The 25,523-nt window shown below is 45.3% G+C and overlaps 1 protein-coding gene across 1 annotated transcript in view; it reads right to left on the bottom strand.

The window, feature by feature from the left end:
• Positions 1–25,523, bottom strand: part of G2E3 (G2/M-phase specific E3 ubiquitin protein ligase) — a 326,326-nt gene that overhangs the window by 171,334 nt on the left and 129,469 nt on the right. Inside the window, exon 6 of the mRNA XM_078659417.1 lies at positions 372–496. Within this exon, the coding sequence (XP_078515543.1) occupies positions 372–496 (125 nt within the window). The remainder of the gene's footprint in view (positions 1–371; positions 497–25,523) is intronic.

Raw genomic sequence — 25,523 nt, forward strand, 5'->3', positions numbered from 1 at the left:
GAAAAGCTCATTTCCAAGGAACAAGATGGGAGGGTCGGCATCTGTAAACTGCGTGGGCACCAAGAGCCTAACCAGAAGGTGGCCATTTGCAGCATATGTAGGAAACTGGAGATTGGGTTGAAGTACTCAAATAAAATCCATACAATTAGAGGGAAAACCACATCCTTCCCAAATGGATGTATTGAAAAAGCAGCATTATTAGCCAGTAAACACGGAAGGAAACACAAACGGTTGCAGTCATGCATGTGCACCAGAGCCCCCCATTACAAAACCTCACGCTGCACAAAGATGCTTAAGACCCGGTAGGAAAGGAAGGCCACAGGGGTAAATTTAGGTTGACCACCAAATAAACAAATTTGAGGAAGACTTACGCAAAAGAACCCATGAACTGAAAGATGCATTCCTTCTGCAGTCCACATGGATAGTGGTAGCTCTTCTTGCAACGATGCCCTACACAGCCGATGGATGCACCTTTCTTTCTGCAGAATGTACAAGTCTACATGAAAAAAGAATTAAAATAAATATCAGCCAAAGCATCAACTTTCAGTTACCAGTCAGCAATTTCTAGGTGAAGTGCCTCCCCCACTAATAGCATCTTTCATTCCCTTCATACGGCTGGGAATGCAAAGTAAAATATAACAACCATTGGCATAGCCAATAGGTCTCGCCTTTGGGACCTTATAAGTGTTTAGTTATCCAGCACAATAACCTTGGTGCAACAACTTCAAGTGTTGCATGGCTAAACACTTATAAAATCCCAAAGGCAAGACCTATTGGCTATGCCAATGCATGTTTAGAGTTGTAAATAGAAACAGCACAATGTCAACAGACCTCTTCGACTTCTGTCAACCGGAATCCCAGAACAGTACAGACCTCGGTTCCAAAAGTGCTCTGGGACCATATAAATGGTACAAACTTGTATATACATTATAAATCCTCTTCTCAGCGGTCAATGTTGTACACCCTAATGTGCACAAGCTAAATTCGGATCTCGTTCTGTCCCAAGCAGTGCTCAACTTTCTGAAGGCTACCGCTGTAAGCCTACTACTTTATCAAACATTAATGCAAAGAAAGGAGCACATTTATTACACAAATACAACAATATATTCTTGAAAGTTGTATGAGCTGATCCAATCAACAGGCCTGAATTCTTTTGATCTTTCAATGTATTTTTATTATTGTTTTTCTTTTTTAAAATACACACAAAAATAAGGGCAATTTATCTATCTTTTTCTTCTATGACAATGCCCAGTCCATGTCTTCTCACTAGACCTACATTAGCCTCTAATCTGACGGCTATTCCTGAGATTTCCTGGAAAGAATTTAGAAAATGGACTGAAAATCAAGTCCAGCTCTCTGGCTGACCCACTTAAACCTGCACAGTTCAGAGAATCCCCTCTGTTCTGTATGACCCCGTTACACCAGCTGATCAATGCCTCCTTTTCATCCGCTATTGTCCCAGTGAAATGGAAACAGGCGTGGGTCTCTCCCATCCTCAAGAATCCTAGTCTATACCCTACGAAACCTGAGAATTGCAGGCCTATCTCTCTGCTTCCCTGGATAGCGAAGGTGGCAGAGTTCCAACAACATTCTGGATGAAACGCAACATGGTTTTCGCGCCGGTCATAGCACCGAGACTGCTCTCTTGGCCATGACGGAACACCTGCAGAACATTCTTGTTCATGGCCAAACGGCAGCACTGATCCGGTTAGACCTCAGTGCCGCCTTTGACACCGTCTCCCATAAGATTCTGCTCCACCAGCTTGAGGAGGCAGGGATCACCGATCTGGCCCTTGCTTGGTTCAGATCTTTTCTGACCAAGAGGTCCTTTCATGTGTCTACTCCTCCATTCCTATCTCAGGCACATTCTATTGTGAAACTGGGAGGAGTTTCGAGAACTAATGTTAAAGGAGAAAAAAAAGAAGTATCTCCTAGGGCCTTGGAGAGAGAAATTCCACACATTCCTTAGCGTTTTCTGTCATCTGGTCAGTGATTCGTCTTCCTTGTGTTTTCGTTTTAATAGGCTTGAAGTGATAGGGTAAATGTAGTTTTGTTCCGCCAACGTCCAAGATGGCCGCCTGGTAGGAGCTCCAGTGCCGGAGCTCCTAGTGCTTGGGATCCCTCTCCTGGATTTATCCCCTGATAGCACAAGGCATCTTTGGAACGTATACAAGTAACTGGAGTGTTAAAGTAACTGGATTCTAAGAGTAACTGGATTGTCGCTGTAACTGGACTGCTTGGATTACTAGGTCCCCCGCAACGGAACAGCGGAGGAGCACTGGACGACAGGAGCTGACCACCGGAGTTCTCGCCCGTGGGACCCGCTAGAATTCCGCCATCGCCTGTACCGGACTTCACGGCGGGGAATGCCAGGATCCCTGCGGCAGATGTCGGTGAGGCGCCGGACGGACGACTGACCCCCGCGACCCACAACGGAACACTGGAGGAGCACAGGACGACTGGACCGGACCAGAGGGGGTGTCGAACCCCCCCCCCCCCCAGCGCTGCCCGCTCTCTCTACAGCACCGGAGAGTACTTCGGAGGACGCTGGGTTTGGAGCCAGGACTGAAACGGCTCTGAAGCGGGTCGTGGCTGCCCCCTCCCCCCTGCATGGAGAACGGTGTCTGTTGCTGAAATTTGGCGTCTGTTGCTGAAATAGCCTGGAGGCTTGGCGGACCCTCCCCCCCCTCAACCCCTGCATGGAAAGCGGCGTCGGAGATCTTTACCTGCAATAGCCTGGAGGCACCCCCACTGGCATAGCGGTGAAGTCCGGAATCCTGCTGCAGGTCCGCGGTGAGCCTAGCCTCACTTATCTGAGAGGCTCACTCGGCTGAACCTGTCCCCCTCTACATCGGACCCTCGGAAGCTGGAGGTGAGAGGGAGGGTGGAGACGATGCCCAGGGAACCACCAGAGTGGAGTCCCTAGTCTAACAGCGAGACCAGAGTGAAACACACAGCGCCGTCAGCTGTGACGGAAGGGGCTGCAGCACTAAGGCTCAGAGCGCCCTGCAGGCAAGAGCGGGGATTCCTCCTCTGGGGATGTGACACCCTGCGGCCCCCCCCACCGGCTGCCGCCGGGACCTTGGGAGCAGCTCTCCGGTTCCTACAGTCACAATTACCCCCCACCCCACATCAGAGGATTCCTACAGCCTTTGAGGGCAGTGGAGGGCTCGGGGACGCTGTTTAATTCACCAGGAAACCTGCAAACCCCCCCCCTAACTCACAGGCTTCACGACAAAAAAAAGGTATTTCTTTTGACCATCGTTTGGACTTTTGCAAAACCCTTTGTTCAAAATGGCGGGGTGCTAAAAAGAAAGGCAATAAATCACCTCCTGTGCCTTCAGATGCCCACGAGGCCCCTTCAAGACAAGATAAGACTCTCTCACAGCAACTCTGGAACTGGGCTAGCTTGAAAACGAAACTGCCCTCCCTGCACACAAAGCCACAAAAATAAAAAGAGGACTACTGTCTCTTCTCCTCATATGGAGCGGCCATCTTTGCCCAGTATATCTCTCGGGTGGCTAGCTTGGGTTTACACCCTAGTGTTTACTCCACTTCCTAGGGCCTACCTCATCACTACCTCAACACTATATTTTTCCTATATTATTCTACCTGTCTTGTTGACATTTTTGCAGTATTATACCTTTTTCCGGCAGGTTAGACATTTTTGTAACTGGCGCTCTGTTCACTTTCACGTGTAACACACAGTCTGCTACCTCTTTATCTGGGTTCACACCATGTGTATCCACTACCTCTTGTGTTAGAGACAGTGTTTTTGCCTCTGTTAATGTTTAGACAATGTTTTATCTATATCATATTATTACTTGTATCTTGTACACCTTATAACCTGCACCCAGTTCACTTTCTCTTTGTGACGCACCGATTGCTACCTCATGTACTCTGATTGCTCACTAATGTAAATGCTACCTCGTATACCACTATTATATTTTTACTTGTATTTTATACACTTGTGTAACCTGCACCCAGTTCACTTTCTCTTGTGACGTACCGATTGCTACCTCATATATTTTGATTGCTCACTAAGGTCACTAATTTCATTGTTTGATTCTGACTGCTACCTCATATACTCAGTCTGCTCACCATTGTCACTATCGTTACATGTAATTTGTTGTTTGCACCTGTTTTTTGCTCCCGTTATCATTATTGTACACCCTCCTACGCCTACCTCTACCCAACATGGATCTCATCGGCAAACACATATAAAATCATCTACCCACCATTACCCAACAAAAAAGCCGCTAAGCGCTTTAAACATAACTTCCTTAGGACCCACCCTGAAACCCCCTTTGTCGACACCTATTTCTCACCGGTGAATGGATCCATGAATATTGACATCATCTTCCACACCACACGAAGAGTCCAATGGAGAAAAGTGTTCTGCACCTTACTCACCGTCTCCTCTACCAGGAAATCCGCTCATGGCTCAACACTCTCCATCACACCATCCCAACTCTTCCCAGGCAGAACCGCCATCACTATCTACAATAACGGGATTGTCCTAATTCAATCCACAGACAGGAACCTGGAACTACTAGACAACATGTTCCCCACCTTCAAACAGCACCTCTCCAACCCACGGACCCCCACTCACAGCACCCCCAGTCCTCACATCCCTAACCGCACAGCCTCCAATCACAACCCAGCTAACATAGCTCAGCCCCAAAGCGACACGCACCTCTCCGCTACCCCCAGCACCTTATTCACCCACCCACCTTCTGTAGCTACCCCACACGCCTTAATCACAGACATAGACCTCTCCCCCATATACACCAACCGCACCCCATCACAGCTGAGAAACATCTCACAGCTCTCCCCTCCCCAATCCGCGGTAATCAGTCACCCTCCTGATCATACTTCCCATTTCATACCACCCGCTCATATCCCCCAAATTCCCTCATGCACTAGCGAAGATCTCCCCCCTTTGCTCACTCCCGTTATCCCCACCCTCCTCACCCCCCACCACACAACCTCTGCAAACGTCGCAGATGCTGCTGTAATCGATCACCCTTCCGATCTCACTTCCCCACACCCCTCATGCATTGGTGATTATCATCCCCCATCACACATCCCCAATACCCCCACCCTCCTTACTCCCCACCCCACTCCTCACACAACTCGCGCAGAACCCACCTCCATCACCTTGAGCATACCTCCCGCGCCCTGCGACATGACCAACCCTCACCCCCTCTCCCCCCCCACTCTCACTCCCCACTACCCCACCCCATCGGCCAGACTCACGGAACACACCACCTCCCTCAACCTAACCCCTTATCCTTTATCCCCTCCCATTCTTAGCCCTCACCCCCCTATTGTCACTCCTTCCTTCTCCAGTCTACATTCATCCCCCAACTCACCCACACCGCCTTCCACAAGCGCCATCACTCACGCTATCAACCGCCCCCTGTCCTCATCCCCGCCCCCTGTTCACAAACTCTCTCTTGGTCCGAACGCTACCCCACCTACTCGGACCGCAGAGCCCTGCTCCACCGCGCGCACATCCCGTCACATTCGATCCAGTTCCCACCCCATTACCCGTCTCAAACACTCACCCCCTGCTCTCACTTCCAATTCTATCCCCAATCCAACACTGGACATGATCATCTCCACCCTCCTACAAGTCAAGGAAGAGCTCCACACCATCAAAGAACATCTTCTCACACACCCCAGGCACCCACTACCCTACACTTCCCCGCCCAACAAGGACTCCATGCGCCCCTCAAACCGCTCCACCCTGCTCTCCCCGCGCTGGCCCTCTATCCCTGATCGCAAGGCCACTAGCCGTCCCCATCGCACCCTAAACACCCTCTCGGGCCGAGACTTACACAATCTACTCTGCTCTTATGGCCCAGGTCCCACAAAACGCTCACCCACAACACACCTCCCCATACCCACGATTCTCACAAATCCCCTCAGGCCACCCACACTGAGCGACAGAAGTTCTGTCCCCTGTAATCTCAAAAATATCCCTCTCTCCTTAGATCATTCTCCCACCCTCCTCACCCCTAGACTAAAGTGTTTCCTGCTCAACTGCAGATCGGCCCGGAGACACTCCTCTGGCATCGCGGAACTCATCTTATCAAGGGGCATTGATCTAGCCATTCTGACTGAAACGTGGTTAACTGAAACATCCACACCTATAATGGACATACTAGTCCCCCCCAACTATCTCATTATTAGACTCGACAGGAACGGCAAGACGGGCGGGGGAATCGCTTGCATCTACAGGAGCAACCTAGCTGTCACTGAAGGCCCCTCTCCCTCCCTCTCCTCCTGCGAACTCATCTGCCTTGATATTACTAGTGAGGGCAAACCTGTGTGCTCCCTTCATGTTATTTACCACCCACCCGGTGACAACTTCATCTTCTCCCAACAACTAATGGACACGATATCCACCAACGCCGGTCGACAGCTCAATCAAATTTACCTGGGAGACTTCAACCTCCACTGGAATGACCTGAAAGACACTGTGGTGAAGAGCCTTAAGACTTTCCTCGACGCGCTTGACCTCACCCAAATCTGCAACAGTCCGACACATGAAAAAGGCTCTATCATTGACCTTATCATCGCCAAAGAAGACTCTACCCAACTAGTCGCAATCGAACCATGCGACTGGTCAGACCACCACATCATCACCTTCTTCATCAACGAAAAGGTCAAACTTAACCCGGCGCAACCTGCCAAAACCAAGATTTGGAAGAGGGACCTGAAGAACCTTAACCCAAAGTCCTTGCCTGCCCACACAGGCAGTCTCCTTCTTCCCCCGACGGACGTCTCTGATGTGCATGCATTGACCAACCTCTACCTAGACTCCATGTCTACAATAATCAACGAAGCCGCACCCTTGCAATTGAAGAGAGTCTCCACCAAGAACTCGAACCCATGGTACGATGGCAGACTCAATGAAGACAGACGTGTGATGCGCTTAGCTGAACGCGCGTGGAGATCTGACCCCTCAGCACTGAACCTTAGAACGCTTAAGAATAAGAGAAACGCTTACTTCAGAAAAATCAAACGCTCGAAAGCAATATTCTTTAGCCAACAGCTGGATCAAGCTAAAAACCGACCAAAAAAACTGTTCGAGTTAGTCAAAACCCAAACCAAAACGCAACCTCCACAACCCAACAACTTAACAAAGGCTATCCCAAGTTGCGAAGACTTCTCGGCTTTCTTCAAGCAAAAGAACAACACTATAAGAAGCGATCTCATCAAGGATGTAAGTCGATTCGCCGGCTCCATATGCATAACTAACACTCATGCTAAAAACAACGCTTCATGGACGTCCTTCGACACCTATTCCGAAGAATCAATTCACAAGCTGCTGGTCACCTTGAAACCCGCCAATCATCACACAGACCCCCTACCTGCCAATGCTGTTAAAGTCCTCACCCCCCTGTTCCTCCCACTCTGGACTAAAATCATCAACTGTTCCCTGCAACAAGGGCTCATCCCAGACTCCCTCAAGATTGGGCAAGTCACGCCTATACTCAAGAAACCCACAGCTGACCCGGCCGACCTAAACAACTATCGTCCTATCACCAATATCACCACTCTAGCAAAACTGTTAGAAAAATGCGTACAACTCCAACTGACAAAACACATTGAGCAGTTTGACCTCCTCAACTCCCACCAATCCGGATTCAGAGCAAAGCATAGCACGGAAACGGCCATGACACACATAATAGATGATGCCCTCCAAATCCTTGATCACAATGAGTCTTGCCTCCTCATCCTTCTTGACCTCTCTTCAGCATTTGATACGGTCAAACACGAGAATCTACTGGAGCTCCTAAATACCAGAATGGGCATATCCGGGACGGTTCTCAAATGGTTCACGTCCTTTCTGCACAACCGTTCGCAGAGGTTCAAGATCAACAACGCACTGTCCTCGCCTGTGCCAGTAACACTGGGCATCCCGCAAGGTTCCTCCCTATCCCCCACATTGTTCAACCTCGTCATGGAACCACTCACCACCTTGCTTCAATCTGCTAAGGTACATTTCCATATGTACGCCGATGACACTCAGCTCTACCTCAAGCTTCAATCCCCTGAAGACATCAAACTGTTGAATGCCACACTAAGAAACACCCAAGCTTGGCTGGCCGACAATCACCTCAAACTAAATGCTCTGAAAACTGAGTTCCTTCTGATCTCTCCTCCTGCGAAAAAGGCCATCACCCAAACCTGGCTCAATCATCTAACCGCACTCAATGTCCAACCCACCATCGTGGACTCAGACTCAGCGAAATCCCTTGGCATCACACTGGACTGCAATCTCGACATGCAGCAGCATATTACCATAGCAACTAAAGGAGCTAACTTCCTAATCAACACGCTGAGAAAACTCAAACCCTTCCTACCACCCAAGGACTTCCAAACTGTGGTACAAGCCTTAGTCATTCCTCGCATAGACTACGGAATTGTGGCTCTCAGCGGGCTCCCCCTGACAACAACGGCTCCCCTAAGAGCCTCCCTTAACGCGGCCGCGAGACTCATCACTGGCTCAAGAAAACACTCGCATATATCCCCTGACTTAAAAACCCTGAACTGGCTGCCTATTGAAGCCAGAATTCAGTTGAAAATTGCCTGTATGACACACTCGGCCGTACACCACAAGGCACCCAACTACCTCTCATAAGCTGACCATATCAGGAGGCTCAAGATCCAACAGAAGCACAAACACTCTCCTCCTGAAACCACGGAGATTCCGGAAGGAAAAAACATACAAACGCTCCTTCTCTGGAATGGCACCTAGGATCTGGAATGCACTCCCACCAGAAACCAGGCTTATCCCGTCCACTATACTCTTCAAGAAAGAGGTGAAGGCCATCCTTATGGCTAAATACACCTGAACACTATTGATACTGGAACAATGACAGTATTTGGCCCCCACATTATCGGCTTGATGAATATTTATCTATGTCAGTCCATTTTTTGTCTGCTTCTGGATCTAATTCATTGCACGGATGCTATACTATTGATTTCCAACTTGTCTATTGGATTGTACACAAGGACTTGAGTGCCTCAACCTGCAACGCACCCACTACTGACTACTTCTTTGCTCTCAACTTTGTGTTTACCCACCCTCTGGGGTGCTATAATCTTATCCGTTTAGACATTGTACTGCTTCCATTTTATTGTTTCTTGATTGTTATTACTCTGTATACTCTTGTATGACTGATACCCTATTTTTTGCATCTCACTGTCTACGGAATCTCATATTGATTTAAGAGTCTTGTTTATCCTACCTACTGTTTCTGTAAAGCGCTCTGATATCTGCAAAGATCTTGTTCGCGCTATATAAAACTTTAAAAATAAATAAATAAATAAATTGAACAGGGCGTCCTTCAGGGCTCGGCACTGAGCCCCACCTTATTTAATCTTTATGCCCAGCCACTGGCTGATGTCACCAGACAATGGGACCTTACCATCGTCTCATATGCGGACGACACTCAGCTAGAGGTTGCCTTGACTGAAGCAGAAGCCCCAAATGTATCTAGGTTTAGAGGTGGCCTCACTGCTGTGGCAGAGTGGATGACTACTGTCTGCAATTAAATGCAAACAAGACAGAGGTGCTATTGGTTGGAAAAAACCTAGACTTATGGGGTGATCATTGGTGGCCCAATGCTCTGGGTAAAGTCCCGGAACTCAAATCAGAAGTCAAAAACTTGGGAGTGTGGCTGGACTCCTCCCGTAGCTTCTGCTTTGACAAAAAAAAAGTCGCTGCCACATGCTTTGGCATTTTACGAGGTCTAAGACGTATTTTAAAGTTCTTAGATTCATCTACAAGGCAGTTGATTGTCCAAGCCATGGTTCTTTCCCGGCTGGACTACGCTTGTTCCTTGCTCCTGGGAGCCAGTCAATCAAGCTGAGATTTCCCGGATGCAGCGCATTCAAAATGCGACTGCTAGAGCCTTAGTAGGCCTTCCCCAATTTTGCTCTATCTCCGATACCATCCGGAAGCTTCATTGGCTCCCTATGGCTCAGCAAATTCAGGTTTAAGACACTATGCCTTTCCCTCAAAATTTTAAAATTTGCTACTCCTAAAATGCTCTGCAACCTTTTGACCCCGTATGTTCCAACTCGCGTATTACATTCTGCAGGTCAACATTTGGTCAGGGTTCCCCGGATCAAGCGCTGCCGAGCAAGAGGTTGTTCCTTCCGCTATTTAGCAGCTAAATTGTGGAACTCGCTACCAGCACACATACGTGAACGGGAAAACCTGTTGGACTTCAGAAAGGCTGTTGAAACCCACCTTTTCCCCCGAAACTAAGCCTGTCCGGTACTAAGCCCTGCTAATGTTCACTGGGGTCAGTTATTCTTGCTGCTACAAAGCGCCGGGACGCCCCTTTGCTGGGGCAGCTGAGCGCTATATAAACTATTGTAACATATAAACTATTGTAACATAACTTTCAGGAATATATTATTGTATTTGTGTAATAAATGTGCTCCTCTTTGCATTACTGTATGTACATAAGGAGTAGTTTCTGTCCTGTAACTCCAGTTCTGTAGTAGGGGTATCTCTGTTATAGTCATAATCTAGTGAATAGTCCCGCTCATGAGCGTGGACCCCGGAGCAATCAAAAATAATCTCTTAAACGGTCTAAAAATGCAGAACTGCACAGACACTTAAGAGAGAATTAAAGACAGACAAGATAAGACTGTCTCTGCATGCTCTACAGTCTCTGAAATGGTGGTGTTCAGCGGAGAATCTCCTCAAGGGGGTTCCCTTCCACAAGGACATTCCCACTCAGACCATCGTGACGGATGCCTCTCTCCACGGCTGGGGAGCGCATTCCGGAGAGTTACAGATACAAGGGACGTGGTCCCCAACGGAGTCCACGTATCATATCAATTTCCTGGAACTCAGAGCGGTTCACTTGGTACTGAAGGCCTTTCATCCGTCCTTCCAGACCAACTCTCTGCTTGTACAGACAGACAATACGACCACGATGTATTACCTCAACAAGCAGGGTGGCTCGATCGCGCACCCTGTCGCAGGAGGCGCAGGCGATCTGGTACAGGCTTCTTGCCAGAGGACTGACGATAACGGCTACTCATCTGCCAGGTGTGCAGAATGTTCAGGCGGACGCACTGAGCAGGCTGATCCAGGAAAACCACAAATGGGTCATAAACGACGAAGTACTCGGAGACGTCTTCAACAGGTGGAGCACTCCAGACGTGGATCTGTTCGCCACCGCCGAAAACAGCAAATGCCGAAACTTCGTATCCAGGTACTTCCAGCAGGGAATGCTGGGGAATGCGCTATGGATCGACTGGTCGAACAGCTTTCTGTGCACTTTTCCACCCATTCCCCTGATTCCGGCGGTGCTCATCAAGCTGTCCTGCGCCCTGGACTGGATGATCCCGATTGCCCCGGAATGGCCCAGACAGTGGTGGTTCACGGACCTGCTACACCGGTCTCTCCTTCCTCACATTCGGCTGCCGTGCCGGCAGGACCTTCTCACGAAGTTCGGGGGGCAGATGGTGCACCCCAGCCTCTCGTCTGAGTTTGGCGGCATGGCTCCTGAGAGAGTGCAATATGGCCATTTGAATCTCCCAGAGGATTGTATGGACATACTGAAGGAGGCTAAGCGACCTTCCACTAGGACTTCTTATGCTTACAAGTGGAAGAGGTTTTGCATCTGGTGCAAGTCCAAGAACTATGACCCCACGACATGTAAGAAGATGTCATCCTTCCATCCCTTTTACATTTGGCACAGGCTGGCCTTAATTGTCATTCCATTAAGGTTCATCTCGCCGCGCTTACTGCCTACAGGAAATGCCCTTCACAGACTTCCTTCTTCCAGATCCCTTTGATCAAAGATTTTCTGGAAGGCTTGAAGAAAGTGTTCCCTCCTGTCCGGCTTCCTTCGCCTTCATGGGAACTGAATGTGGTGCTGTCCAGGTTGATGAAGGAGCCTTTTGAACCCATTCATAAGGCTTCGCTGCAGCACCTGTCCTGGAAGGCGGCGTTCCTCGTGGCCATTACATCGGCCCGCAGGGTGAGTGAAATTCAGGCGTTGTGTTGCCAAGAACCTTATACAGTATTTCATGCTGCTAAGGTTGTTATGCGTACTCACCCTAAATTTCTTCCTAAGGTTATTTCTGATTTCCATGTTAACCAGACTATAACTTTGTCTACGTTTTTTCAGAATCCTTCCTCTCCAGCAGAAAGGTCTCTACATTCCCTGGACGTTAGGAGGGTGTTAGAATTTTATCTGGATAAAACCAAGGATATTCGTAGGTCGGACCAATTGTTTATCAACTATTGGTCAGTCAGGAAAGGTCTTGCTACCTCTAAACAGTCCATTTCGAGGTGGATTGTGTCCTGTATTCAATTGTGTTATCAAAAGGCTAATAAGACCTTAGGGGGTAAACCTAAGGCTCATTCCACCAGGGGCAAAGCTGCCACAACTGCTTTGCTACGTAATGTTCCTAGTGCAGAAATCTGCAAGGCCGCCACGTGGAAGTCGATCCATACCTTTGCTAAGCATTACTGTCTGGACTCTGATGCCAGGGCAGATGCTCAGGTTGGGCAGGCTTCGCTGCAAAATCTGTTCGCACAGTAGTGGTGTTGTACTTTTTCTCTCCACCGCCGCTTTTGTGTGCGGATGGGCTTGCCATTCTAGTCACTAGATTATGACTATACACAGAGATCCCCTACTACAGAAGCAGTAGTTTCTGTCCTGTAACTCCAGTTCTGTAGTAGGGGTATCTCTGTTATAGTCATAAGCGCCCTCCCTCCTCCCCGGTGGAGACAAATGTTTATGTTCGGAATGCTACACGTCTGGCGTTATACGCCTTCAAAAAGAACTGAAAGTAATAGGACCTGCAGGGCATTCTGGGATACTGAGAAAGTTCTAGAAAGTTTTCTTAAAGGCACGGTATCCCTTTTTGAGCCACATAATGGCAGCCTATGGGGCTTGTCTGTCCTCCCCTTCCTCTCTATCATTCCTGAGGCTTTACTGGTAAAAGGGGAAGTTTTTCTCTGTGAAGAAAACTTGGCAAGCTGTGCTGGTTGTGGTTTTTGGTGGAATGTGGAATGTCTAGTTGAAGTACTGGACAGTGTAGCCTGTGGATATAGGCTGCATTATATGTCTTTAAATTCTCTCTTAAGTGTCTTTGCAGGACTGCATTTTTAGACAGCTTAAGAGATTATTTTTGATTGCTCCGGGGTCCACGCTCATGAGCGGGACTATTCACTAGATTATGACTATACACAGAGATCCCCTACTACAGAACCTAATAGACAAAACAAGAAAAAAGTGAGAAATGTAGTGTAGCAAAATGTATATGTTTAGTAAAATCTGAACTCTATTATTTACAAAAACATGCTAAGTAAAATACCTTTTTTTAATCCACTACAAGACAAGTGTAGCTGTCTGTTTATACTGGCAATGCATGGAAACCTGTCACTGAACGAAACTACTGTGTCAGAGTTATCCGGGTGCAAGCGGATATCAGCCTAGAAGGAAATACAAACACTTACCACATCAAATATCTCGTACACTGTTTAGATGATGTACTCGTTCAGAAGAAAAAGTAATTTTGGTGAATTTTGAAATCTTTTTTACACAAAGGAACGGATAATAATAAAGCGATTATACAGCACCTGGTTACTTCAGCCAGTGTCCCTGGGCTAAAACCTCATAAACGGGCAACACCTATAAGGCAAGCTCAATATAGTTTTAAATCAATCAAAATAACCAAATTTTAAGCCTCCTTTGAATGATCAATTCAGAGCTTTCTTGCCCGAGTAACAAGGGCAGGTTTTCCACTGTTTGGGAGCCAGCCAGCTAAAGGAGCAGCTGTATAAAAACTTATATTCTGTTAAATATTTAATAGGAGTAGAAACATCAACAGAATGTTAAAAAGACTAGATATGCCCTGTTAAAATTTGAACGAGTTACTGTTACAGACGCATTAACCCACTTTTTACTGAATTGATAAGATATGGAGTTTGTATCACAAAAGCAAGTGCTTCGACAGCTAAAGTCTCACCGACCCATATGGCACCGCCAAGGCAGAGTCAACCTCCGACTCGACCTTCGATGAGGGGACCCCTTCCAGCCCCGACCCAGAGCAGGATGAAAGGAGTCCGCCGACCCCTGTGGCACCGCCCAGGTCAGCAGCTGCCGGCGCCATAACAGCGTCACCTTGGCCGTAGACAAGTTTACCACCTGTCCAGAGGGCCAAGAGGGGCTTGGGGATGCGACCCAAGCCCCGGCGACACCACAGGGACTCCCACAGGAGTTTGCAGCAAAGCAGAGGCGCGGTGGTCCGAAGGAGGGACCCCTGAAGGGCCGCACCCCAACGGCATCCTCCAAGCCTGGAACCGAACCAGTCGGCGCCAGAGCCGAACCAGTCTGCGCTGGAGCCGCGGGGGGCCCCGCATCATGCAAGGGATCCGCCGACGTCCCAGGAGGGGGGAAGGAGGAGGAGAAGCCAGCAAGGTCTGCAAAGCCACCGCATAGGTCTCCATCTGGGCTCTCGACACTCCCCTCACCAGGAAACTGTGGATAGGAGGACGAGACGCAGGGTCACATCGCCTGCGGAGAGCCCATGACCCCAGCAGGACGGAAACCATCCCTCAGGGAGAAACTGCGACACTTACCCACCGTGGAGCGACGATCATGTGGCGCAGAAGAGGGCTGAGGAAGAAGACGGCCGCTTCGAGAACCTTCCACCGAAGCTGAACGAGGGGAAGAAGCCAACCTGGAGAGACGCGCCAAGAGCAGTTTCATCCAGCGCTCCTGCCGCGACTTCGGCTTGAACTGTTGGCACGCCTCAATCAGGGGAGCCCTGATCCTCCACAAAGCACCACATGCAAATGAGGTGAGGGTCCGTCGCCGACATAAGGTGTCCACACAACGTGCAAGACTTAAAGCCCGAAGGCATTCACACACTGTTCCACACAGATACCAAGGGAAAGACATAGGGGCCCAAACAGGCGAAGAGCAGAAACCGGATCCGCGTTGCACGCGGAAAAGGAAAACACTGACGTAGGGGCGCCGGGGTGGGACTTATGTGACCTCACTGACGTCATGTGCGCGGACGACGCCTGGGCAAATCAATGAAAGGCAAAATGTCTGACCACTATGTCAGTTGTATCTACCTAGAATAGCGAGAGAGTAAGTCGCGCTCATTGTGGTTGCTGCCATAGTAGAGAATTTCTTGTCAATGGAGTCAAGACGTCTTTTTGTCTGTCAGAAGTGGCAGACAGGGGTGAAACAGGATTTCTGGCAAGACGTTGGGCCACCTGGAAAATCACAGCATCCGGGCTTTGGTTGCTCTATAAGGCAGGCAGGCTAGTTGTCAGGCGCCTTATATTTCTTTTCCAACTTCGGTAAAACTGCTGGAATTGAAGCCGGTGTTCGCATTACCTTCAGGCCTTCTTCCCATATAAACCCCACTATGAGACAGTACAAACCAGTCTTAGTTTGTTCCTTAAAATCACATAGGAAACAATCAGCTTGCTTGGTGACCATAGAAAGCTGAAATATCTTTGCTGCCCTTTCCTGGAAGGGTATCAAAACCCCCTATGTCTTCAGGTGGAGAATCCACTGGAGGTGGGGTTAAAAGAGACTGCATCTGTATCTGATAACAGTCCCATTGGTTAGGTAGTGATACCTCATCCAGTTCTTCCTCTCTTTATTAATCAGTAGTGTAATGCTCTGGACCCTGCAGTTGTGGTGCCGCAGGCGGTGGAGAAAAAGTAGAACATATCAAAGACTATCGAGTAATCCGCGTTTCAGGGACTGAGGTAGCCGGCTCTGATGAAAGGAATCTGTTGTAGTAATCTTCCAACATGTCCAGCAGATTTTTATACTAGGAAAACAGGCATTTGAATTATTTGTTATCTATGTCTATCCTGGTTGGGGTCCTGAGTATAGTAAACATACTCATCATCCTCCTGGCATTTTATCCGAAGGTCTGTGAGCCATGCGAAACATGCCCTCTTCATCAGAATCCCTTTCCTCTGGAGGACTGGGAGAAACTTTACTAGTAGAAGTGTGGACAGGTAGAATTATTTCTTGTGAAGCCCTTCATTTGGGCTGAGATTCTGTAAATGAGAGAACAGTGTCCTTGGCAGCTTGCACCTTCGTCGACGTAGAATAGGATCTATTATGAGTTGCAGGTAAGCTACTTGAAGGAACCGTCGACGGAGTAAATGCAGACTGTTAAGCAAACAGTCGACGAGGCTGTTGACAACGGTTCTTCCGTCGAGATCCTTGGCGTTTATGTTCGTCGACACAAGTCAGTGGACATAGTCTTCAGGTCTGTCGAGGGAGTCTCTGTCAATGAGGCTGCCGAGGAATTTTGTTCTTAAGAGCCACTGACAACCGCAGAGGGGAGGACGTACCAGACGACGACTCTTTCAGAGATGGTCCTTCTTAAATCATTGCTTTCATAGACAATGCGGTCATCAATGTAGAAGGCCTCACCTCTATTAAAACTATTGTCGACAGAAACAGACTAGGACATTATAGGTTTCGTTTGAGGAGAAGGTCTGTGTACTCGTCGTGGCAAGGGAAGCTTTCGCCAATAAGGGTGTTGTTGATGACTTCGTTGATGGAGCGTCTTTAAAGGGCCTAAATGGAGACCTGGAAGTTGTCTTTACCTGAGAGGCGGCCTTAGAAGGTGTAGAGGGCACGGAATGATCCTTCTGAGAGGCACTCTTTTTTAGATGAGGGCTGATCATCAGATTTCCCAGAATGGGGCCGTTTCTGAAGCACCATTGCAACCTTAAGAGAGACCAATTCCACCTCAACCTCTTTTTAGAAGCAGTATTTTTGAGGGGGGAATCTGTCAGACAGAGGATCGTCTTTGGTCTTCAACTTCTGTAGCCAAAGAAGGCTTCTCTCTCGCTCTCAAAGTTTTCTGAGAGAAAGTTTTGCAGATTTTAGTCTCTCACCTGGTGAACAGGGTGACGGCAATAAATACACTTCTTGTAGGAGGGGGATCATCATAGTGTAGTCTGTGCTTCCAACAGGAGTTACAATACCTAAATAGAGACCTTTTTATAGAAGACATGCTGATCTCTAGAAGAGTTGTTCAGTAGGACGAAAGAGAAAGTACTGAGCAGAGCTCAGGGATACTCCCTTCACACAACATGCGGTAAAACAATCTGAGCCTGTAGCCTCTGTGGAGAGGGTTCTAGAGGGTGGTGTCTCCTAATTGGTTGAAATATGAACCATTCCTAATGACTTGGATGAGAATTAAAGTGAATGGTTTTTATCCATTAATTTCAAGGTAAAGTCATTACTTACCAGACCCTCCAGAATTTCGCGATTTGCAAAAAAATCGCGAAATCGACAGTTTTGAAAAAAGGCCGCGATTGTCACAAAACTGCCCGCGAAATTTGGAGAATGCAGGCATTTTTTTTTTACGATGCTGTGAAGACACAACAGATATTTTGTTAGGTGCGCATCACATCTCTGGTGGCAGTGAACTCGCGCTGACCTCTGAACTTTTATCTGGAAGAAGCTGCAGCAGCCGTCTCTCGGCAGATCAAAGGGGGCAGCTTCAAAATGACTTGTCTGTCCCAAATGAATATTTCTTGCACCAAAAACTAAATCCTGAGAGAAGTCCTGCTCTCGCTTGACATGTAATAAATCTAAAACAGATCTCACAGTGAGCAAGAGACAGATGCCATCCCAAATAAGCAAACCACACAAATGTATGTCCTAACATGAGTTCAAGGGAAAAGGGAAGTTCATTTAGAGAAGTATCATGGGGCACAGCAGGTTTGCTTTTGCTCCCCCGTTACATTTCTTCACCTGCTGTCATGCCCATACAAGCCATCAAATAAGCAAGAATATAATTTTTTGCAAATATTTCCTGCACTTGCAAACAGCAAATATGGCTGGCTTTAATGTGATGAACAGAATTTCAGTGTCCAATATAAATAAACAGCATTTGTGAATGTCTTATTTTGAGACCTACAGATTTATCACAGACCAAGCTGGCATGTTTAAGAGAAAAGAGTTAAATTGTGGGGGTCAGACAAAGACAAGATATTAGAACTCAAATAATATTCATAATTTAATATAGATTCCTGTCGAGCAATCAAAATTCTATTGCTGTTTATCTCAGCAACAGCAAAACAAATATAAAAATCAGTGGATCAAGAGTATGAAAAAATGTTGAAAAAAAATTTTTTGTAAACACTTTCTCAACTCGTAAAGTGTTAAAGCACCAGGATCAATGTCTATACAGGGGCTTTCATGCACCAAATTCAAAGTACATCAATCCAAAGTCAAATAGAAAATGTCAATCCAAAGTTCTGTTCTGTCTCACGAGTTCTTTATTCACTCGAAGAATTCCAAAGTTCCACGTTAATAAATTTCAAAGCAAAATTTCAAGATTTCACAACTTCCAATGTGCATCAGCACCAGCCAACACGTGTTTCGTTGGGCAATTATCAATGCCAACCAACTTCATCAGGGCTGCAAGCCAAAACAATACAGTATGATAATCAAGTATATGCTCAGGATTAAAGGTTCAATTTAAGAGAAGTTAAGTCAGGTTACAAAAATTCACCACCTAGGTGAAAGCATAAACACAGCACCCTCTTAATAGTGACACATCTATTATACATTAAGTGGATCCCAGTGACAAAACATAACACACAGAAAAAACATTCTGTCCTTGTGCCAAATTCATTCCACCTAATTTAATTACCTTATTCCATTAATATTTGTCCTTAAATCTTTAGCAGTTTCGAGCTCTAATCTGGCTCTGCAAGCAACAATTCCTGGAATGACATAGGGAGGCTCTAAACAATGTCACCACAATCAACAAGAACCATATTACTTAGATCCATCTACATCTGTTAGGCCATGCACGACCAATAAAAATTAAATGGTGAAACTAATCTCAATGTCTCAAGTGAATATGTTCACAACTTAAAAAACGATAAATATCATGGTATACCTCTCTCCGTTCTCACTCGCGTTAATATCTGATGCCACAAGTTATCTCACGTTAGTCAGTCTGTCAGAATAAATCAGAACATGCCTCTGTTATTTATCTTGCTGTATATAAGAAACAATAGCGGTAATATTAGTTCGCCATACTCTGTCTTACCTAATGTTGCACCCGTTAAACATCCCGCACTCTCGTTCCGAGATGAGTCCGGTATACAGGGTCTATCAAAGAAGAGCCATTAATTATGAGTCTCCTGTCAGTAAATATACTTAGTATAGATAGCGGTACAGAGGATAACTCTTACCTATATCCCTCTGTCGTGATATATTTAATAATGACTCCTCATGTATCAACAACCGGCGTGTGTAGTAGCCGCCATCTTTCTAAAGTAGTACCAGGTAAGGTACTCCCAGGCCAACTTAAATTGTCAAATGGCAGCCGCCATCTTAAAGCATGTTCGTTAAACACGTTAATCTATTTTAATATAATGTATTTGCCCCATTGTATTTAGGCATAAAAACCTATCAATATATCAAGAATAACGACATTATTGCTCCATATGTCGAATATCCCATTTATTCAATGTCTATTATATTTGATCGCGGTAGCCAGTTTCTTACCGCCATCTTGTAACGGGTAGTATTTGCGAGAGGGAAGTATACGGTCGCTAGGCTACTGTTCTCCATACACAAACCTCATATCAAACTACTTATACAAAAGTATTGTTATTTGTGTGAATAAACTAAATAGTTATTAAATCCATATGCCGAATTTATCACAACGCTATAACACGGATCACATAGGTAAGATTTCCACCGCCATCTTGGAATGGTTGGGATTATCACTAATCTATAGAACGAGATACCTATCACTAACTAATGTAATTCAATTAAGAAAGGGGTCACGATTCCGTATATTTTGGAAATATCATCAAATTCAGTTAATAAGTCATGAATTCTGCAAAGTGTACAAATAACTTGTTTGGTTATGTGGTGACAGAGTGTTGAGCGTCCCGCGTCATTCCTCAAACATTATCAATCTAAAGGGGTCATGGCATAAACATTTGAAGTACCCGAGTTTCATTAGATAATAAAATTTTCAGTTGTAACACTGTATTAATGCCATATGTAAACAGACAAGAGCCAAATCAAGTACTGTTACACAATGAACTTGATTAATCTCCTAAGAAATATTGCAGTTCTGTATCGATATTAAGTCCTTCTACAGCCCGAAGGACCATAATCCAGCGTGCCTCTCTCCGTCTTAATTTCAGTGTTCTATCTCCTCCACGTTTATCAAGTACCACCTGTTCAATACCATGGAATGAGAATTTATGATTCTCCTTATCATTGCTGTTTTGTATAAAATGTGACGCTATCGGGTATCTCGTATCTCCATTCTTGAGTGCCCGATAGTGCTCCACCATCCTATCTTTTAGCCTCCTTACAGTACTCCCTACGTAAATTTTTCCGCAGGCACAGGCAATGACGTAGATAACAAAATTAGAATCACAGTTAATGAAAGTATCAATGTGATGAGTACCTGTATCGTTGTATTCGAATGTCAAAACTTTCCTCCGTGCCCACCAACATGAACTACAGTTACCACAGTAATGGAAGCCTTTGGGACGGGCACGTAACCATTCACTGTATCCTGGGTGAACACTGGGTTTAGGGTAACTCGGGCTGACAATATTAGCAATCGTCAATCCTTTTCTAAAAGTAATACTTGGGTTATCTTTAAGGTAAGGTTTAAGATCTTTATCAGCATAGAGCATATGCCAGTATTTTTTCATGATACCAAAAATCTTATTACTCCCCACACCAAAATTAGTTATCATTCTGATAGTCTGGTTATCAGTAACCGTATCCCTCTTAATTTTAGGTTTAAGAGTCACTGATCGTTCAAGTTTATGTACCCTATTCACAGCCTGATTAATGACCCTATTCGAGTAACCTCTGTTCTTAAACCTCATCTTCATATCCCTAATATTTTTGTCAAAATCAGTATCACTAGAGCAGTTTCGTCTAGCTCTAATCATTTCCCCATATGGGATTGAATTGATCTGGCTCTTAGGGTGGCAGCTGTCCGCTCGTAAAAGAGAATTGCAACTAGTCTCTTTACGAAACATGCGACTGTTAAGTTTCTTACCCTCCACAAATAATTCAATATCAAGGAAGGTTAGCTTCATTTGATCATACTGTGTAGTAAATAACATATTAAGGTCATTAGTATTTAAAAATTCCAAAAACATCTTCAATTCATCAGTAGTGCCTCTCCAAAATAAACAGTCGTCAATGAACCTTCCCCAGTAGTATATATGGTCTATCCATTGACTGCCCCTAGGGCCCCAAATCCACTCCGCCTCCAACCTCCCCATGAAGAGGTTCGCGAAGGACGGAGCAAATTTAGAACCCATCGCAGTCCCAGTCTTTTGCTTGTACCAGGAGGATTAAAAGAGAAAGTAGTTGTTTACCAAAACCATTCTGGTCATCTCTAATAACATAGAGGTGTGATCTAAATATTCGGCTGGTCTTTTGTTCAGGAAACTCTCAATTGCTAGGATGCCCTGTTCGTGGTCTATATTTGAGTATAAAGATACCACATCCAGAGTTACTAGAATCATATCATCATCCCACACTACATCACTCATAATGTTCAGGACATGTTTTGTGTCTTCTATGTGTGACGGTAAATTATAAACAAAAGGTCTTAAATATGAATCAACAAATTGAGATAATCTCTCCGTGGGCCCCCCAATACCCGAAATTATCGGTCTACCCGGTGGTTTCTGTCTGTCCTTATGTATTTTGGGTAAACAATACATACAAGGGGCCCTAGGGGATTGTATCTTAAGATACTGAAATTCATCGTTATCCAAAAGACCTTTATCATACCACTCTTTCAGTTTTGTATTGATTGTACCTTTAATCCTTTCCAATGGGTTAACAGCTACCTTCTCATAATATTTATCATTTCCAAGTTGGGACAAAACTTCATTGTTGTAGTCAATACGATTCATAACAACAATGTTGCCACCCTTATCAGCACTGCGTATTATTAATTCAGGGTGATCAGTAAGTTGACGTAGTGCCTCCCTTTCATCTGTTTTCAAATTGTCACGTTGAAATTTCTTATTTTGTTGTCCTTCTCTTTTAATTAAATTATCTATATCCAGAGTAACTGCTTTGTAAAAGGCATCGATAACATTACCGGAAGACAGTTGTGGCGTCCATTTAGATTTATCTTTAAACCCACTAGGAGATGTTAGACCAGGATTAATCTCAAGATCTCTAAAAAGAGAGTTCATAGTTACAGGGTCATCTTCTGATTCAGTCAAGGACAATAATAGTTTCGTGTCACACAGGTCTTGAATAGTAATCTCAGTCAATAATGGTTTATTTGGTGTTTTTGTCCTTACGTTATCTTTCAAAGAAAAAAACTTTTTTAGTTTCAGTAAACGTACAAACTTATACACATCAATTTTAGTTGAATACCAATCAACATTCTTGGTAGGACAATACCCCAAACCTTTCTTTAATACATTACTCATACTGTCAGACAATTCAACAGATGAAAGGTTAATCACTTCAATTTCTTTAGAGCTGGTATCTATTTCCTCCATGACCTCAGTCTCTCCCTCATCCCCGGGACCGCTTCTCCTGCGTTTGCCACGGCTCCCTCTCCTTGTCTTCCTGTTTGTGCATTGCCAAATCTCCCTCCTGTATCTCGGATTCCTCTTTTGAACCTCTGAACCTCTACTAAAAAATTGTTAGTATTTGTGGTATCCCCACCCTGGGCCACAGGAGCTCCTACGCTACCTCCATCAGTGGATATACTGCTAGACGAAGTGTTAACAGCTGAGCTTAAGGGAGTCAAGTTTCTTTTGTTATTATAATTTTTTTGGAAAAGGTAATCAAATTTACGCGCAAAGGTAAACACCCTACCTGATGTATAATCTAATTCGTCCCTTTTTAGTTTACGCGCTTTTCTCCTTTTGATGTCTGCTTGCAAGTTAGTCAAAATCTCATCCAACATATTGTAGTTCTTGATAGTTGCCTCGGGTAAATTTAGTTGTTTAATTTCCTCTTCACATGTTTTAATCTCAATCAGAAGTTTCTCGATTTTACGTTCTGCATTATCTATAAGTATCCTTATTAAATTACTAGAACTGGAGGTGAGCTCCTGTTCCCATTTATCCAATAGATCAGGTTCCAAGTCTTCATAAGTAGGAATGATGGTAGATCTGAGACCTCTAGGGATGCGGTTAAGGGAAATATATTGTTTTAGTGTAACCGCGTCCCACCACTTATTAAGTTCTGCTCTTTTAAGTTTCTCTAGTTTTACGAATTTGGCTCTTAGACCTTCCTGTTTTCCTGTAGACGTAGAGGCTACTGCTGCATTTACAGTTGAGCCTGTATTTAAATTATTGAAAAGATCTTGTGCTTCTTGTTCACGATTCATCATTGTTCGTATTTACAGCCTCTAGCGGCAGCCCAACCCAAGAAATGCTAACAAAAAGGAAGGCAACAAGGACAAAGGGCGCTCAGCTATAAGTAAGGCTATAAGTAAGGCTAAATTGTAATCACAAAATTATCCAACAGACTGCTACAAGAAAAATTTTTCATACTCTTGATCCACTGATTTTTATATTTGTTTTGCTGTTGCTGAGATAAACAGCAATAGAATTTTGATTGCTCGACAGGAATCTATATTTAGTTTCTATCTTGGAGTCTCCAAGATTACTTAAGGAAGTTTGGTAACCTTCCTTCCAGTCTTGTAGCAGTCTGTTGGATAATTTTGTGATTACAATTTAGCCTTACTTATAGCTGAGCGCCCTTTGTCCTTGTTGCCTTCCTTTTTGTTAATATTCATAATTTAAAAGCAACTTAATAATGTAACCCTTTGTAACATATAATCTATGGGAAGGGTTAAGCAAAAAGAAAGCAAGGAGAGTGCAAACGTAACTGTCAACTCAAGAAATGTGTAGGAAAGAGTGAAATGTTTGTTTTTGCAAGAATGGGAGAAGAATTCTGTTGTCCCTAAGGCGGCAGCACAAGTATTCCACTAAGGCAATATTTCTGGAGCTTAAGCTCAAGTTCTAAATTATTTGCGCAACAACATTAGGTTCACTGAAAAAAAGAGTGCTAAACATAATTTATGTTAAAGCGAGTGCTAAACATAATTTATGTTAAAGCGAGTGCTAAACATAATTTATGTTAAAGCGAGTGCTAAACATAATTTATGTTAAAGCGAGTGCTAAACATAACTTATGTTAAAGCTCTGAGGGAATTTTTAATAGGAAAAACTGACATAATAGACCAGGCACCACAGTACTGCTGGCACAGAGCCTAGCCTGTGGTTTCAAACAGCTATGAATCACTCCTGGAGGAAGACATCCTAAGTCTGACTTGGACACAAGACTTACCCTTCAGTGATACTCTTATACGAAGGAAATGTCACAGGGAAACCAGTACAACAAAGTTCTTCTTAAATGCAAATCAATTCAAATCCTTTGTATAGAAGATGCAATGCAGAATTCAGGTAAGGCCAGGTCTTACTGCCTCCCCTTACGTCACACGTAAAAATGTTTGATAAACGATCATGGGACCACTTCAAGTTCATTATAAAACTGGCGAGCTTGCCAATGGCTTTAAGAAACAAGCACAAAAGGGACAGTGTTCTCTTCAGCCACTTCACATAGCCTCCGTAATCCATGTACTCAAATGCAAACCCATCTCAATTGCTCCTGCCTTCATTTGTCTGATACCCCATTTTCAAACTAAACCGGTGAAAAATGCCATGGCCCTCGGCTGGTGCCTTCACCAGGGCATGGACTGGCACAGACGGTTCAACAGTGCTACCGGCATTCTCATTTAAAGTCCACATTAGCAACCAGTGGGCATTTTTGGGCCAACTGGTGGCAACATCAAGAGGGATGGGTGTCAGGGCATCCCTTGGGCAGCCCTGGTGTTGTGCACTATTTCTGAACCTCTGCAAACTGGGAAAAGAGGATGCCTGCCAAGAAACAGTCAGTATCCTTGGCGAGCAGTTTACTCCACAAGTCAACCTTAATTCTAAAGTTTTCTGGTGTGTATTGTACCGCAGGGGTGGGGGAGTGCCTGGATACACTCGGTGGACCCTTGTGCAAACGGAGGAGCACGTGCACCATTGCTGGTCTTGAGGAAGAGCGGAGGGCGCAAATGATTGTTGAGTGATGAACCTCCAAACTCCAGCAGCTCCCCCTGAAGAAACTCCATGCCATTCTATCGCTGGGCAAACCTTCCGTCATAAGCCGGACCAGTTTCTGCCGTCCTCCCGTGAATGATGCCGGTAGCTCCTGGTGGGACAACTGTCATAACCCCCTCCCCCCCCCCACGCAACGCAGGACGCATGTAATGCTGTTTTGCTGCCCTGAGCTGATGACGGCCAGTCTTTTGCTTTGAGGGAAACAAAGTCTGCATTGTAAATAAACCAAATATACATAGCTTCATGTTGTTAATTAACTAAAAAAAAAACTAAGATCTGTTTGTTGTAGGAAAAATTGCAAAATAAAATGCCGCAAAATTGCC

This window comes from Lissotriton helveticus, chromosome 9 (assembly GCF_964261635.1).
Source record: "Lissotriton helveticus chromosome 9, aLisHel1.1, whole genome shotgun sequence".
Lineage (NCBI taxonomy): Eukaryota > Metazoa > Chordata > Amphibia > Caudata > Salamandridae > Lissotriton > Lissotriton helveticus.